The sequence below is a fragment of the Schistocerca cancellata genome, chromosome 3 (assembly GCF_023864275.1).
Source record: "Schistocerca cancellata isolate TAMUIC-IGC-003103 chromosome 3, iqSchCanc2.1, whole genome shotgun sequence".
Taxonomy (NCBI): domain Eukaryota; kingdom Metazoa; phylum Arthropoda; class Insecta; order Orthoptera; family Acrididae; genus Schistocerca; species Schistocerca cancellata.
In genome coordinates, this window is record NC_064628.1 from 197,663,382 (window position 1) to 197,679,669 (window position 16,288).

The 16,288-nt window shown below is 44.8% G+C and overlaps 1 protein-coding gene across 1 annotated transcript; it reads right to left on the minus strand.

Annotated features, from left to right (window-relative positions):
- Positions 1 to 1,409: 1,409 nt before the first annotated feature.
- Positions 1,410 to 8,948, minus strand: LOC126176218 (trypsin delta-like). Its single transcript, XM_049923361.1, has 2 exons — positions 8,544 to 8,948; positions 1,410 to 1,886 (listed from the first exon to the last, which is right to left on the minus strand). The coding sequence occupies exons 1-2, from the start codon at positions 8,946 to 8,948 to the stop codon at positions 1,536 to 1,538; spliced, it is 756 nt and encodes a 251-aa protein (XP_049779318.1). The 3' UTR covers positions 1,410 to 1,535.
- Between the last annotated feature and the right edge of the window lie 7,340 nt (positions 8,949 to 16,288).

The window sequence follows — 16,288 nt, forward strand, 5'->3', positions numbered from 1 at the left end:
GACTCGAACCTCCGCCGGGACCAGCCGCACAGTCCATGACTGCAGCGCCCTAGACCGCTCGGCTAATCCCGCGCGGCTCTTCAAAAATAACTAAAATCTTGTTCACGTGGCTGCACGTAAACGTTCCTGATCTGATGAGCATTCAGGCGCTCCATAGCACATTTCCCAGGCCGTTAAATCCCGAAATGTTAACCCCAAACCTCATGTCACGGACTACTGGAACAACGAATGAAGACTAGCGATCTACATTGCCATAGTTTGACAGCTATACGGGATCTGATCCACACTGGGTGACTTCAGACTGGTTTGGGGTACTTGAAGAAATTCCTAAACTCACTTCCTAGGGAACTGAGGCCATCCTCAAGCCTAGATATGATGTTAAAGGGTATTAGAATGATATCTGCAACGGGTGATTAACTTTCTGTCCCATTTGTATATAGAGGTATTTTATTATCACTAGAGAAGATACAGCGCGCGTGGTTGCTCGAGTGTGTATTTGTGCGATAAGGGGAATACATAAAAGCATATTTTTTTCGAAAGCTAGGACTATTTAGTGACATCATAATTTTTGATTTGTTTTATGGGGTGTAGGACGTCAAACGGGCCGAGTTGGAGCAGGAGAGGCATCATAGGACATTTTAATTTCCAGTGTCTATACTTTTACAAATAAATTCATAAAACTTTGTCAGCATCACCAGGAAGGATTCATGATTTACACTCATTGCAGTGGAAGTTCGAAAAGTAACAAAATACATTTTTTTTACGTACGAAATTTCATCATTTTTTCACTTACTAAAGGCTGCATTTGTTGCTATAGGTACACTTTTCTTCATAAGTTAGAGAGATTCTTCGATGAATTTTGCAGAGCATACATACCATACTCACAGGTGTATGAAACTCTAGAATTTAAACTTCATGTTTAGAAAAAACACAAATTTTATACTTAATTACCTCAATTTTTACCACAGTTTTTAATAGATTTGGAAAATTCCAGAGTTTCAGACACTGTTAAGTATGGTTTGTATGCTGTGGAAAATTCATCGAAGAGTCTCTCTTACTTATGAAGAAAAGTGTACCTATAGCAACAAATACTGCCACTAGTAAGTGAAAAAAATGGTGAAATTACACATGTAAAAAATTTTATTTTGTTATGTTTTCGAACTTCCACTGCTATGAGTGTGAATTCTGAATCCTTCCTGGTCGTGCTCACAACGTTTAATGAATTTATTTGTAAAAGTACAGACAGTGGAAATTAAAATGTCCTGTGGTGCCTCTCCTGCTCCAAGTCGGCCGGTTTGACGTCCTAACCCCCTTATCCCCTTATGCACAGATTCGTAAGTAGGATGAAAAATGGTCGTTGGGTCCGAAACTTCACATTGATTACATTTTATCAATATACATCTCTCAATTTATTGTCAACCGAGCGTTAAACTCTACACATTCGTGCTTCCTTGCACCATTTGGAACAAACGTTATTTCGTGTTTACGATTTTAACTGGTGTTCTTTTACACTGGCGTGCAGTGGAGGTAGCAGGCTAGACGCCTGTGTTGCTGGTAATCCAGGACCGCAGTGCAGCGACGTTGGTGTACACGTCAGGGACGCCGTTGTTGGAGCAAAACGTGCGCGAGAAGACGCCGTACTGCGTGGTTCGCACGGCCAGCGCACCGCCGCTGTCGCCCTGGCACGCGCCCTTGCCGTCGCCGCTCGTGCACAGCATGTTCTCCGTGACGTCACCCCACGAGGCGCCGCACGTGGTCCTGTCCACGACCACAGTGCTGACAGCCCGCAGCTGCGTAGAGCCGGGCTCTGCCAGGCCTACGCGGCCCCATCCACTAATCGTGACAGATGTGCCAACTGCAGGTTCTGTCGTGCCGAGGCTGATCGTCTGTGGACAGTTCCACCGTCATTGTAGAGACAACTTGTTGGTACATACGATAAGCACTAACAAATTACGTAGGCTACTGCGTAGTAATCAGAACTAGGCATGGGCAAACCCTTTCCTTTCATGGATCAGATCAGAACTGCTCCTTCATCCTAATGACCTAACTCGTTTTCATGACTGATTCTTGTTACGCTTTTATCCTTTTATTGGAAACAAAATGCAGTATAAGAATTATAACTCAGCTATAACTAACCTTAAGTGTCTACAGTCATCGTTTACGATAAGTACACCCCTGGAAATGGAAAAAAGAACACATTGACACCGGTGTGTCAGACCCACCATACTTGCTCCGGACACTGCGAGAGGGCTGTACAAGCAATGATCACACGCACGTCACAGCGGACACACCAGGAACCGCGGTGTTGGCCGTTGAATGGCGCTAGCTGCGCAGCATTTGTGCACCACCGCCGTCAGTGTCAGCCAGTTTGCCGTGGCATACGGAGCTCCATCGCAGTCTTTAACACTGATAGCATGCCGCGACAGCGTGGACGTGAACCGTATGTGCAGTTGACGGACTTTGAGCGAGGGCGTATAGTGGGCATGCGGGAGGCCGGGTGGACGTACCGCCGAATTGCTCAACACGTGGGGCGTGAGGTCTCCACAGTACATCGATGTTGTCGCCAGTGGTCGGCGGAAGGTGCACGTGCCCGTCGACCTGGGACCGGACCGCAGCGACGCACGGATGCACGCCAAGACCGTAGGATCCTACGCAGTGCCGTAGGGGACCGCACCGCCACTTCCCAGCAAATTAGGGACACTGTTGCTCCTGGGGTATCGGCGAGGACCATTCGCAACCGTCTCCATGAAGCTGGGCTACGGTCCCGCACACCGTTAGGCCGTCTTCCGCTCACGCCCCAACATCGTGCAGCCCGCCTCCAGTGGTGTCGCGACAGGTGTGAATGGAGGGACGTGTCGTCTTCAGCGATGAGAGTCGCTTCTGCCTTGGTGCCAATGATGGTCGTATGCGTGTTTGGCGCCGTGCAGGTGAGCGCCACAATCAGGACTGCATACGACCGAGGCATACAGGGCCAACACCCGGCATCATGGTGTGGGGAGCGATCTCCTACACTGGCCGTACACCATTGATGATCGTCGAGGAGACACTGAATAGTGCACGGTACATCCAAACCGTCATCGAACCCATCGTTCTACCATTCCTAGACCGGCAAGGGAACTTGCTGTTCCAACAGGACAATGCACGTCCGCATGTATCCCGTGCCACCCAACGTACTCTAGAAGGTGTAAGTCAACTACCCTGGCCAGCAAGATCTCCGGATCTGTCCCCCATTGAGCATGTTTGGGCCTGGATGAAGCGTCGTCTCACGCGGTCTGCACGTCCAGCACGAACGCTGGTCCAACTGAGGCGCCAGGTGGAAATGGCATGGCAAGCCGTTCCACAGGACTACATCCAGCATCTCTACGATCGTCTCCATGGGAGAATAGCAGCCTGCATTGCTGCGAAAGGTGGATATACACTGTACTAGTGCCGACATTGTGCATGCTCTGTTGCCTGTGTCTATGTGCCTGTGGTTCTGTCAGTGTGATCATGTGATGTATCTGACCCCAGGAATGTGTCAATAAAGTTTCCCCTTCCTGGGACAATGAATTCACGGTGTTCTTATTTCAATTTCAAGGAGTGTATATCTGTACCTGAGAAGGAAAAATTAATTAATGTAATGATTTTTAAATAAAATTTGGCCTATTTTACTCGAAATGACCCGATTTATTTTCTCGGTGCATATTTATCCTTCATTTTAAAATACAAGGTCACAGAACACTGACATAAATGGAATACAATATATTTTAGAGCCAATTTTTATACTATTTGGTACAGCAATTTTCTGATTTTCCTTCTGTTTAAGGGATCACTGTTTCTAGGTAAATATCCGTCACATAAATGCCTGTTTAGCTCAACAATCGACACATATAACGGTGTGTGACTTCCTTGGAGCTGAGAACACAGTCCAAACACCTGCTCATATTTTACGCACGAAAGCTACATTAAGTAATCTGTTTTTATCTTCAAAGAAAACAAAAGTTATGGCTTTCAGGGGCCACGAACAAATTCCCAGCAAAACAATAATATATGATCAAGAAATAGAAAGACGAAACTCATTAAAAATGGCTCTGAGCACTATGGGACTTAACTTCTACGGTCATCAGTCCCCTAGAACTTAGAACTACTTAAACCTAACTAACCTAAGGACATCACACACATCCATGCCCGAGGCATGGATGTGTATTTGTATTTTAAAATCTGCGATCGTAGCGGTCGCGCGGTTCCAGACTGAAGCGCCTATAACTGCTCGGCCAGAAACTCATTCCAGGAAATACTACCTCACTCGTCATAGAAAAGGACATACAAAAATTATAATTATTTAACTAAATTAACAGAATAATCTATATAACCTTCAAAACTAAACTAAGAAAGAAAACTGTCCCTATGATCTGTGAAACGATGTCAGTACCTGTAAGAAAAGGCAATGAGCAATGAATACAAGCACTGAAGACACGGTTCATAAAATGTGTAGCTGGGTACACACCATCTGACAGGAGCATGAAAGCTGATGTCAGAGAAGAACTGAAGTCAAAAGTCTGAATGAGCAGATTTCCTGCAAAAAGTCGTATTAATTTTTTTCTCTGGGAGTAATAGATTGCACGAGGACAGCGAGACAATATACTAGTATAAAGCCTCGCAAAACGAGCACGTGCTCTAGTTTCTGTAGAGCTTTAGCCGAATTTGAGGTAGTTTCTCGACCTGACAGACCACAAGTGTCGTATATCTAATTGTTCGCCTCGGCTTCCTCTGCACCACCTGGCAAAGTGTTTTCTGCTTTAATGCAGCATTGTGAAGAATTAGTCTTCCCTTATTTTCTATTATTCTCACGGGCGAGAAAAATGGCTCGGAGCACTATGGGACTTAACTTCTGAGGTCATCAGCCCCTAGAACTTAGAACTACTTAAACCTAACTAACCTAAGGATATCACACACATCCATGCCCGAGGCAGGATTTGAACCTGCGACCGTAGCGGTCGCGCGGTTCCAGACTGTAGCGCCTAGAAGCGCTAGGCCACCTCGGCCGGCGGGCGAGAAAAGCTGCACACATCAGCAAGACACGCAAATCCATATACGCACATGGTCTATAGCGTATTTTTCTACAGCTTGCGAAAAGTTTCCTTCACCATGCGGTGTGGGACGCTTTTGCTGCAGCCTGCCGCAGAATCTTCGTCTTGCTCACTAATGTCACCAGAGAGACATTTAGGATCATAGCAGCTACTGCTCTTTTCTTTCCGAGTCACCTATAGCTCACTCCTTATAAAAAAGAAATCAATTCAGGAGTGGATTCCCCACCTCTAATCAGAATTGGTGCCACAAGTTGCGTAATAATCATGCGAAAAATTGTTAAGTAACGGTAGCATTGCAGGAAAGATGTGTATGTTAGTAGGGTGTCTTCATTCTTGTCAGATTCGATATATAAAATTTGTCAAGTAAACATTTCTGTCGTTACTATGTAGCGTGCTGAAAATTATTGTCGTAAAGTGTAGATGGAAAGTGGGAGCGCACCTGCCACAGACGGGATGACATCTCAGAGGCTGAAAAGTTCTGGCTTTATGAGGTCGGTTGCTGGAAACTATAAATATGAAGAGTACAATAAAGTGCATCCTTCATCGAGTTTATTTTCAGTCAGCGAAGTATGAACTTCGACAAAGTTGAACAGATCTGCAAGAAAAAAGCGGCAAGCCACAGAAACAAGTCAAAAGAAATCGATAGGCAGGCAGCAGAAGGCAGTGAGTTACTCTCGAGTAGTTACCAAGTAACATCAAGAAAGTGTTCTCTTATTATGAATCTACTGGTACTTTCACTCTCCTGAAATCACTGCTTAGAACTGAGTTTTACATAGCCCTAATACAATCTATGTATCAGAACCATTGCTTTACAACTGTAGTTTACATCCACCTTTAACTGAGGGACTCCACCTCCTTGGGCCGCATATGTACAATTACCTGATCATGCATCACATTAGCTCATGCATTAGCTTCTGCCTCTTTGACCTTCATTGTACCAATGTCCTGTACCTACTATTGCCGTTTACCACTGATATTACTGATTTCTAGGTGCCAAGAACTCTATGTACATCTACATCTCGAAGACGCTCTGCCGGTGACATAGTCACTGCCATAATTTCACGATTTGCTGAGCTGACACACAGAGTAGCCCACTCAGAATTTTCCAATACGTTGACCTATTCTCCTTGCACCATCCTAAGTACCTCCGTATTCTTATGGCTTGAGGCAGAAGACTCTATATCAAGAAAACTTTTCTCAGTGGCCTTAGGGATAGTTACCAAATCCTTAAACAGGTGAAAATGAAATAAGAATGCCTTCATTTAGCATGTGAAATTGTACGGCTCACCTTTCGTGCAGATAAAATTCAACTACAAATGCAGTATATAAAATTTGTAACAAGACCTGATAACAACTCCTATAACAATTAATGTGCGATAAATACATCGAAGTGAAAATTCTACAAAGTAGTAGTAGAGTTATAGAAAGCAGTTGTTGAGTTTTGTATTCAGGGGAGCTGGAAGACAGTGACTGACTGTACAGCAAAAGTAATAAACAGAAATGTAAAAAGATGACATAATAATAGAAGTTTTCGAAACCAAGCTTCCGTTGTGTCTATATAGGAAAGCATTTAAATATTCCAGAATGAGATTTTCACTCTGCAGCGGAGTGTGCGCTGATATGAAACTTCCTGGCAGATTAAAACTGTGTGCCCGACCGAGACTCGAACTCAGGACCTTTGCATTTCGCGGGCAAGTGCTCTACCATCTGAGCTACCGAAGCACGACTCACGCCCGGTCCTCACAGCTTCACTTCTGCCAGTATCTCGTCTCCTACCTTCCAAACTTTACAGAAGCTCTCCTGCGAAACTTGCAGAACTAGCACTCCTGAAAGAAAGGATACTGCGGAGACATGGCTTAGCCACAGCCTGGGGGAAACATCCTGAGTTCGAGTCTCGGTCGGGCACACAGTTTTAATCTGCCAGGAAGTTTCATATAAATATTGTGTTTTTCAAGTTTTGATTAATGGGGTGAGATTTGGACTTCTAATGACGAATCTATTCAAAAGGTGAGGATTTCTCGGAGACAAATAGAGTTATTCATTGCGGATGTAGCTAAGAGACAGGAGAAAGAACAAATGGATCACTAATCAGACTGCAAGAGGAGACGTAATTATGACCACAATTAAAGTAAAATGGAAACAGGCGGTACATGTAGCTAGGTAAATGACTGGAATATGTAGAAAAGATGTTCCTTGCTGGATTCCTAGAGGTAAGAAATGACCTAGATACGATCTAGTGCTAGGAGGACGACTGGAATTGTTGTTGTACTCCAGACGAGATATACTCTAGGAACTCTCCTGACAGAGAGAATTCATAGCACAATTAGTTGGAACATTTCAGCTAACGAAAGATGTACCACACCATTTTACGTACATTCGATTAATATATTCGCGTGTAATTCAAGGGTAATAGCTGTATTAATGTTCAGTGAGCCATGTTCACTGCTAGCTATAATCAATAAACACCTACAAGTAGCGCGAGGTAGCAGCATACTGCTAATAAGGCACAGAAGTAAGGAGGCATTATTAGAAAGATTAACGAGCGATGTCGAGGAAGAAACGATATTGGAGATAATATTTAACAGCAGTGTCAATTTAAGGCAAAATATATGAGCTTTGTTAGCTATTAATACCACTACAGTTTAATGAATCCCACAACAAAAAAAGTAGGTGGGAGCGCTATGTCCACATTTCATTAACGACAGTTTGTCAGTAACAGTTTGCTAGTACTAAATGGGAGAGAAGGGAATAACCTACACTAAAAACTTTTGGTACTAAAATTTATTACCTTGCACATATGTTACTACAAACGTGAAGAAATTTGACATGCTAAGAATGAAAATAAATAAAACAAACATGTGACTATTCAAATTTCCTCATATACTGTCGACAGTGATTTGTTCTAAAGATCGTGAAATAAGAGGCCAATGTGGAAGGTAAGGGGCCGGCCGGAGTGGCCGAGCGGTTCTAGGCGTTTCAGTCTGTAACCGTGCGACCGCTTCGGTCGCAGGTTCGAATCCTGCCTCGGGCATGAATGTGTGTGATGTTCTTAGGTTAGTTATGTTTAAGTAGTTCTAAGTTCTAGGGGACTGATGACCTCAGATGTTAAGTCCCATAGTGCTCAGAGCCATTTTTTCGAAGATAAGGAACATTAGCATCATTAATTTGGTATCAATTTGCATAAATAAATCATAGTTATTTTTCGAAGCACCGAATAGTGATGTAATCAAGACCACCATTATTGCAATATTTTCGAAAATGTTTATTCACAGCAACAGCCACTAAATACGAGTAGTTACACCATGGTGACCGGTTTCTACCTTAATACGACGCTCTTCAGAGTTTTAGAACGATGACCTCAACAGTGTTGTACATGCAAATACAAAATTTTATCATCTGATGTTCAGAACTATTTGGTGATTGTATCTATGAATAAACATTTTTCGTAAGCTTCAGAATTTTTGTCGTCAGTACCTGAATATTGTTATCGAATGAGAATGATCCAGAGATGCTGAAGACAGCGATGTCGTACTCCCCTGTAACCCAACTAAATTCACTGTGAACCACGTTGGAAGCGAGTTGGAAGGTAGAGCCACCAGTCTCTCTTACAGTGGTTCCTGCTCGTGCTAAGTAAGTGGTTAAGTCGTCAATATCGAAACAGTGTGCGGCAGTCAGCACCCACGTGGAACTGATGATAGAGCCACCGCAGTAGTGATAGCCCAGGCTCTCCAGGGAGATCTGCCACGGGAACTGCGAGATGTCCACGAGATCGCCTCCCACTATGCGGCCCTGGTAGGCAGGCCTGAGCCAGTGATGCCTCGTGGAGGGGGCGGCGCTGCAGGCAGCGGTCACCAGACACAGCAGTAGAGCAGTCTTCATCTCTGACTGGCTGACTCTGGACCAGCTCGTCGCGCCGCCTTTATATGTATACTGTTTATCGGTTATCTGATACAGATAATCTTAAGTTGTTGTATCGAAATTGCTACTATCCACTCTGGGATAAGATAAAAGTCAGAATTTGTATCGTTTCCTTCGACTTTAGTTTTGAAAACCACTATCATTCTGAAATTTTCTCAAAATATGCATTACATCAGCACAGTCATGTGTTGAGAAAGAGTCTGCAGCATACACTGTTGGAAATTGAAATAAGAACACCGTGAATTCATTGTCCCAGGAAGAGGAAACTTTATTGACACATTCCTGGAGTCAGATACATCACATGATCACACTGACAGAACCACAGGCACATAGACACAGGCAACAGAGCATGCACAATGTCGGCACTAGTACAGTGTATATCCACCTTTCGCAGCAATGCAGGCTGCTATTCTCCCATGGAGACGATCGTAGAGATGCTGGATGTAGTCCTGTGGAACGGCTTGCCATGCCATTTCCACCTGGCGCCTCAGTTGGACCAGCGTTCGTGCTGGACGTGCAGACCGCGTGAGACGACGCTTCATCCAGTTCCAAACATGCTCAATGGGGGACAGATCCGGAGATCTTGCTGGCCAGGGTAGTTGACTTACACCTTCTAGAGCACGTTGGGTGGTACGGGATACATGCGGACGTGCATTGTCCTGTTGGAACAGCAAGTTCCCTTGCCGGTCTAGGAATGGTAGAACGATGGGTTCGATGACGGTTTGGATGTTCCGTGCACTGCACGGCCAGTGTAGGAGATCGCTCCCCACACCATGATGCCGGGTGTTGGCCCTGTGTGCCTCGGTCGTATGCAGTCCTGATTGTGGCGCTCACCTGCACGGCGCCAAACACGCATACGACCATTATTGGCACCAAGGCAGAAGCGACTCTCATCGCTGAAGACGACACGTCTCCATTCGTCCCTCCATTCACGCCTGTCGCGACACCACTGGAGGCGGGCTGCACGATGTTGGGGCGTGAGCGGAAGACGGCCTAACGGTGTGCGGGACCGTAGCCCAGCTTCATGGAGACGGTTGCGAATGGTCCTCGCCGATACCCCAGGAGCAACAGTGTCCCTAATTTGCTGGGAAGTGGCGGTGCGGTCCCCTACGGCACTGCGTAGGATCCTACGGTCTTGGCGTGCATCCGTGTGTCGCTGCGGTCCGGTCCCAGGTCGACGGGCACGTGTACCTTCCGCCGACCACTGGCGACAACATCGATGTACTGTGGAGACCTCACGCCCCACGTGTTGAGCAATTCGGCGGTACGTCCACCCGGCCTCCCGCATGCCCACTATACGCCCTCGCTCAAAGTCCGTCAACTGCACATACGGTTCACGTCCACGCTGTCGCGGCATGCTACCAGTGTTAAAGACTGCGATGGAGCTCCGTATGCCACGGCAAACTGGCTGACACTGACGGCGGCGGTGCACAAATGCTGCGCAGCTAGCGCCATTCGACGGCCAACAGCGCGGTTCCTGGTGTGTCCGCTGTGCCCCGTGCGTGTGATCATTGCTTGTACAGACCTCTCGCAGTGTCCGGAGCAAGTATGGTGGGTCCGACACACCGGTGTCAATGTGTTCTTTTTTCCATTTCCAGGAGTGTAGTAATAGCTTAACTTCTCTTTCGGAGTCAATCGTTTGACGTAGTGAATCAAAAACTGAAACGTCACCTTGGAAAAATTTAAAAATGACAGTGCTGGAAAACCTCTTACCTTATTTGATTTTCAAACGGCTGAGCAAAACTGAACGTATTCAGACATTTCTCTCTTTACTTATTCTGATCATCACTAAACTGACACAACATTTTTAGCGCAACGCAGTCTGACTTTCAATAATCCCCACAAAAGAATGGCCCTGACTAACAATAACCTATACCTTTCATGACTCACTTACCTAAAAAAAAAATCTTCGTTACTCGAACTACTGCAATACAACGAGCGCCAATACTGCCAGCTAAATAAAAGATTCCAACTACTGAATGGCATAGTTAGCAAATGAAAGATTTTGATAGAGAACAAACAATGTATTTACCTTAATAGTGTTCAAAAGTCATTATATATATATATATATATATATATATATCAGTTCATGACATCCAGTCTTACAAATTTACTGTCTCTAATGGACACACGTCCAGATCATCCGCTCTCAAAACTCTGTCATCCCTCCTCCCACATCCATCACTGCTCGCGGCTCACCTCCCATTGCCGAACGCTATGCGCTGTTCATATCTAACTGCCCAACAATACACAAGTGAATATTCCAACAATGAGTCCAACCAGCCACAGACTGCACACAGCACAGTCAGTGATTCTCATACAGACCGCTACGTGGCGTTACCAACATGAAAACCTAAACAGCCTACTCACAAAGCTCACAGCAAAGGATCACTAAACGTAAGAAAACACGATTTTTTTCTATTTGACAACCTAAGAAACAAAAAGATATTTACCTATCGATGGCATTCTACACTAACGATTGCTATAAATAGTTGCTTACGAAAAAGAAAATAGTCTTTGGTAGGACGTGGGCTCAAACAAAATAAGGTACGAATGCTTGTGTGGGAATCAATATTTAGATATTTTATGCACAGAAGGAGCGGATGAAGGAAGAGCAACCTCACTGACAGTTCGAGGTTCTTAAAGACGGAGCTCAGGCTCGAAATAGATGAAATGATGATTAGGGTACTCTGTCTCGTCAAACACGGTGCCTTTAGAGATTGTTCGTAAGCTTGGAATGCATATCGCGAAAAGGACATCAAATATATCTACTTTATCTGCATAAATCTGCGAGAAACCATAATTTTATAGATCTGGTGAAAGTAACGGTGCCCCACCGGCTTAATAAAGATTATAATTATCTGATAAGATCTACAGGTAGTACACTGATGAGCGAAAGCGTTATGGCCATCTGCTTAGTATCTAGTTGGTACACCTTTGGAAGGAAATACAGCAGCGATTCTACGTGACAAGGGATCGACAACTGCTTGCTATCCGGACGTATGAAACACGTAATGCCCAGGTCACGTAATTACCGTAAATTACAAGTTGGCTATTTGGAGGCGCGAAGCTGTTGCCCAGTATTGTCCCAAAGTGTGTTTAGTGGGTTAGGATCAGGCGAATTTGGAGCACAAGTTAATGTACTTTACTATCATAGAGAAAGCACCGAAGCTGAAATCGTTATAGGTACAGAAAGCTGGATGAAGCCGAAATTTTTACAAACGTACAGACGGTGTTTAGAAAGGATAGATTGCATGCAACCGGTGGTGGAGTGTTCGTTGCTGTTAGTAGTAGTTTATCCTGTAGTGAAGTAGAAGTGGATAGTTCCTGAGAATTATTATCGGTGGAGGTTACACTCAACAACCGAGCTAGGTTAATAATTGGCTCCTTTTACCGACCTCCCGACTCAGCAGCATTAGTGGCAGAACAGCTGAGAGAAAATTTGGAATACATTTCACATACATTTTCTCAGCATGTTATAGTCTTAGGTGGAGATTTCAATTTACCAGATATAGACTGGGTCACTCAGATGTTTAGGACGGGTGGTAGGGACAGAGCATCGAGTGACATTATACTGAGTGCACTATCCGAAAATTACCTCGAGCAATTAAACAGAGAACCGACTCGTGGAGATAACATCTTGGACCTACTGATAACAAACAGACCCGAACTTTTCGACTCTGTAAGCGTAGAACAGGGAATCAGTGATCATAAGGCCGTTGCAGAATCCCTGAATATGGAAGTTAATAGGAATATAAAAAAAGGGAGGAAGGTTTATCTGTTTAGCAAGAGTAATAGAAGGCAGATTTCAGGCTACCTAACAGATCAAAACGAAAATTTCTGTTCCGACACTGACAATGTTGAGTGTTTATGGAAAAAGTTCAAGGCAATCGTAAAATGCGTTTTAGACAGGTACGTGCCGAGTAAAACTGTGAGGGACGGGAAAAACCCACCGTGGTACAACAACAAAGTTAGGAAATTACTGCGAAAGCAAAGAGAGCTTCACTCCAAATTTAAACGCAGCCAAAACCTCTCAGACAAACAGAAGCTAAACGATGTCAAAGTTAGCGTAAGGAGGGCTATGCGTGAAGCGTTTAGTGAATTCGAAAGTAAAATACTAGGTACCGACTTGACAGAAAATCCTAGGAAGTTCTGGTCTTACGTTAAATCAGTAAGTGGCTCGAAACAGCATGTCCAGACACTCCGGGATGATGATGGCATTGAAACAGAGGATGACAAGCGTAAAGCTGAAATACTAAACACATTTTTCCAAAGCTGTTTCACAGAGGAAGACCGCACTGCAGTTCCTTCGCTAAATCCTCGCACAAACGAAAAAATGGCTCACATCGAAATAAGTGTCCAAGGAATAGAAAAGCAACTGGAATCACTCAACAGAGGAAAGTCCACTGGACCTGACGGGATACCAATTCGATTCTACACAGAGTACGCGAAAGAACTTGCCCCCCTTCTAACAGCCGTGTACCGCAAGTATCTAGAGGAACGGAAGGTTCCAAATGATTGGAAAAGAGCACAGGTAGTCCCAGTCTTCAAGAAGGGTCGTCGAGCTGATGCGCAAAACTATAGACCTGTATCTCTGACGTAATCTGTTGTAGAATTTTAGAACATGTTTTTTGCTCGAGTATCATGTCGTTTTTGGAAACTCAGAATCTACTATGTAGGAATCAACATGGATTCCGGAAACAGCGATCGTGTGAGACCCAACTCGCTCTATTTGTTCATGAGACCCAGAAAATATTAGATACAGGCTCCCAGGTAGATGCTATTTTTCTTGACTTCCGGAAGGCGTTCGATACAGTTCCGTACTGTCGCCTGATAAACAAAGTAAGAGCCTACGGAATATCAGACCAGCTGTGTGGCTGGATTGAAGAGTTTTTAGCAAACAGAACACAGCATGTTGTTATCAACGGAGAGACGTCTACAGACGTTAAAGTAACCTCTGGCGTGCCACAGGGGAGTGTTATGGGACCATTGCTTTTCACAATATATATAAATGACCTAGTAGATAGTGTCGGAAGTTCCATGCGGCTTTTCGCGGATGATGCTGTTGTATACAGAGAAGTTGCAGCATTAGAAAATTGTAGCGAAATGCAGGAAGATCTGCAGCGGATAGGCACTTGGTGCAGGGAGTGGCAACTGACCCTTAACATAGACAAATGTAATGTATTGAGAATACATAGAAAGAAGGATCCTTTATTGTATGATTATATGATAGCGGAACAAACACTGGTAGCAGTTACTTCTGTAAAATATCTGGGAGTATGCGTGCGGAACGATTTGAAGTGGAATGATCATATAAAATTAATTGTTGGTAAGGCGGGTACCAGGTTGAGATTCATTGGGAGAGTCCTTAGAAAATGTAGTCCATCAACAAAGGAGGTGGCTTACAAAACACTCGTTCGACCTATACTTGAGTATTGCTCATCAGTGTGGGATCTGCACCAGATCGGGTTGACGGAGGAGATAGAGAAGATCCAAAGAAGAGCGGCGCGTTTCGTCACAGAGTTATTTGGTAACCGTGATAGCGTTACGGAGATGTTTAACAAACTCAAGTGGCAGACTCTGCAAGAGAGGCGCTCTGCATCGCGGTGTAGCTTGCTCGCCAGGTTTCGAGAGGGTGCGTTTCTGGATGAGGTATCGAATATATTGCTTCCCCCTACTTATACCTCCCGAGGAGATCACGAATGTAAAATTAGAGAGATTAGAGCGCGCACAGAGGCTTTCAGACAGTCGTTCTTCCCGCGAACCATACGCGACTGGAACAGGAAAGGGAGGTAATGACAGTGGCACGTAAAGTGCCCTCCGCCACACACCGTTGGGTGGCTTGCGGAGTATAAATGTAGATGTAGATGTAGATCATGCCCCTCAAACTACTGTAGAACGATTCTGTCGTTATGGGACGGGGATTTGTTCTGCTGGAAGATGCATTGTCGATGGCGTTAGATGTGAGGCACGCCATTGGTTCTCAATAATATTCAAGTGGCTCACAGCTGACACGATGTCTCTGATTACTGTCGCAATTGCCATGGAAACCCACGTGAATGGGTCCTATAGCATCATACTGCTCCCAGTGAAAGCTCCCGCGGGACAGTGCATCTATCGAGCAGCTGTCCGCCTGTATGCTGTCAGACATGATCAGTGACTTGATGTAGCAAGAAACGTGATTCATGTGACCAGGCCACACGTTTCCATTGATCCAAATCCAATTCGATTATCTCGTGCCAAATGCAATCGTAATCGACGATTTCGTTGTGTTAAAATGAAAACTTGTGAAGTTCGCCTGTTGGGATTCCCCACATTCAATAACATGCTCTCAACAGTGTGCTCCGATCACTTGTTCCCGCACTAGCGTTGTACTCTTCAGTTAGATCTCTCACAGATCGCGGCCCACAGTGCTTAACATAGAGGAAATGCCTCCAACCTCCGCGCTCTGTGACTAGGCTTGGAAATTCAACATCTTAGTGATGCATCTAAGTTCTTGCTTGCATCCACAGACACCTGCATTACTGAAATTGTCTGCAAGTTGACCGTGCTCTGGCTCTACAGGAAACACTACCTTGGTGGACCCAGAGGGAAAGAGTATCAACCATAACAAGCTGAACTGTGTCCAATATATGCTTGTCTGTTTTGAAGTGAAACTCCAGCCAGCACGACGGAAATAGGCAGTGATAGCTTCACCGTGGAGGCTCCAGCCTCAAGATCATTGGCACAACTGGAACCACTACATTGCCTCTGCGAATCACATGCTACCTAAGCATCGAGCAGATGTGAATTTAGGACAGCGCCTAACTTCTCTCCACCAATTCCGTCCGCTGAGCCAGTGCAAGCAATTCCAAAGCAGAGTGACCATCAGGATCTACACCTTGTGTTTCGAATAGCAGCCCAATCTGGAGGATACTACTCTGCAGCCACTATGAGCAGCCAGCCATCATCCAGGAATTTTGCGTCCTCTGATTTGGGCCCCCATTGGACTCAGTTTTCCAAAACTGGTATTCACATGTGCAATTTAGACCGCCACATGTGCCTAGTACTTATCGTTACTATACTACCGAATGGGCCTCGACTCTTTCGAACTTCGTAGATAGGAGCCAGTACTAATCGAACGTAAGACTTACTACCCTTACAATGGAATAGGTTATCGAGTCCTGTCATCTGATTCCTTCTGTGGAACTTATAACGCTTCAAGCGCTTTCATAGATAGAGACCTAATTATCACTATTGTTTATCAATCATAAATATGTGGTTAATTCCATTCTTAATGGTCTGGCTCATAAATGTACATT

Excerpts from the sequence above, each read along its gene's own strand:
- LOC126176218 (XM_049923361.1), bottom strand. The coding sequence starts at position 8,948 with ATGAAGACTGCTCTACTGCTGTGTCTGGTGACCGCTGCCTGCAGCGCC. Across the intron at positions 1,887-8,543 it reads CATTCGATAACAATATTCAG|ACGATCAGCCTCGGCACGAC; the intron begins GTACTGACGACA and ends AACTGTCCACAG.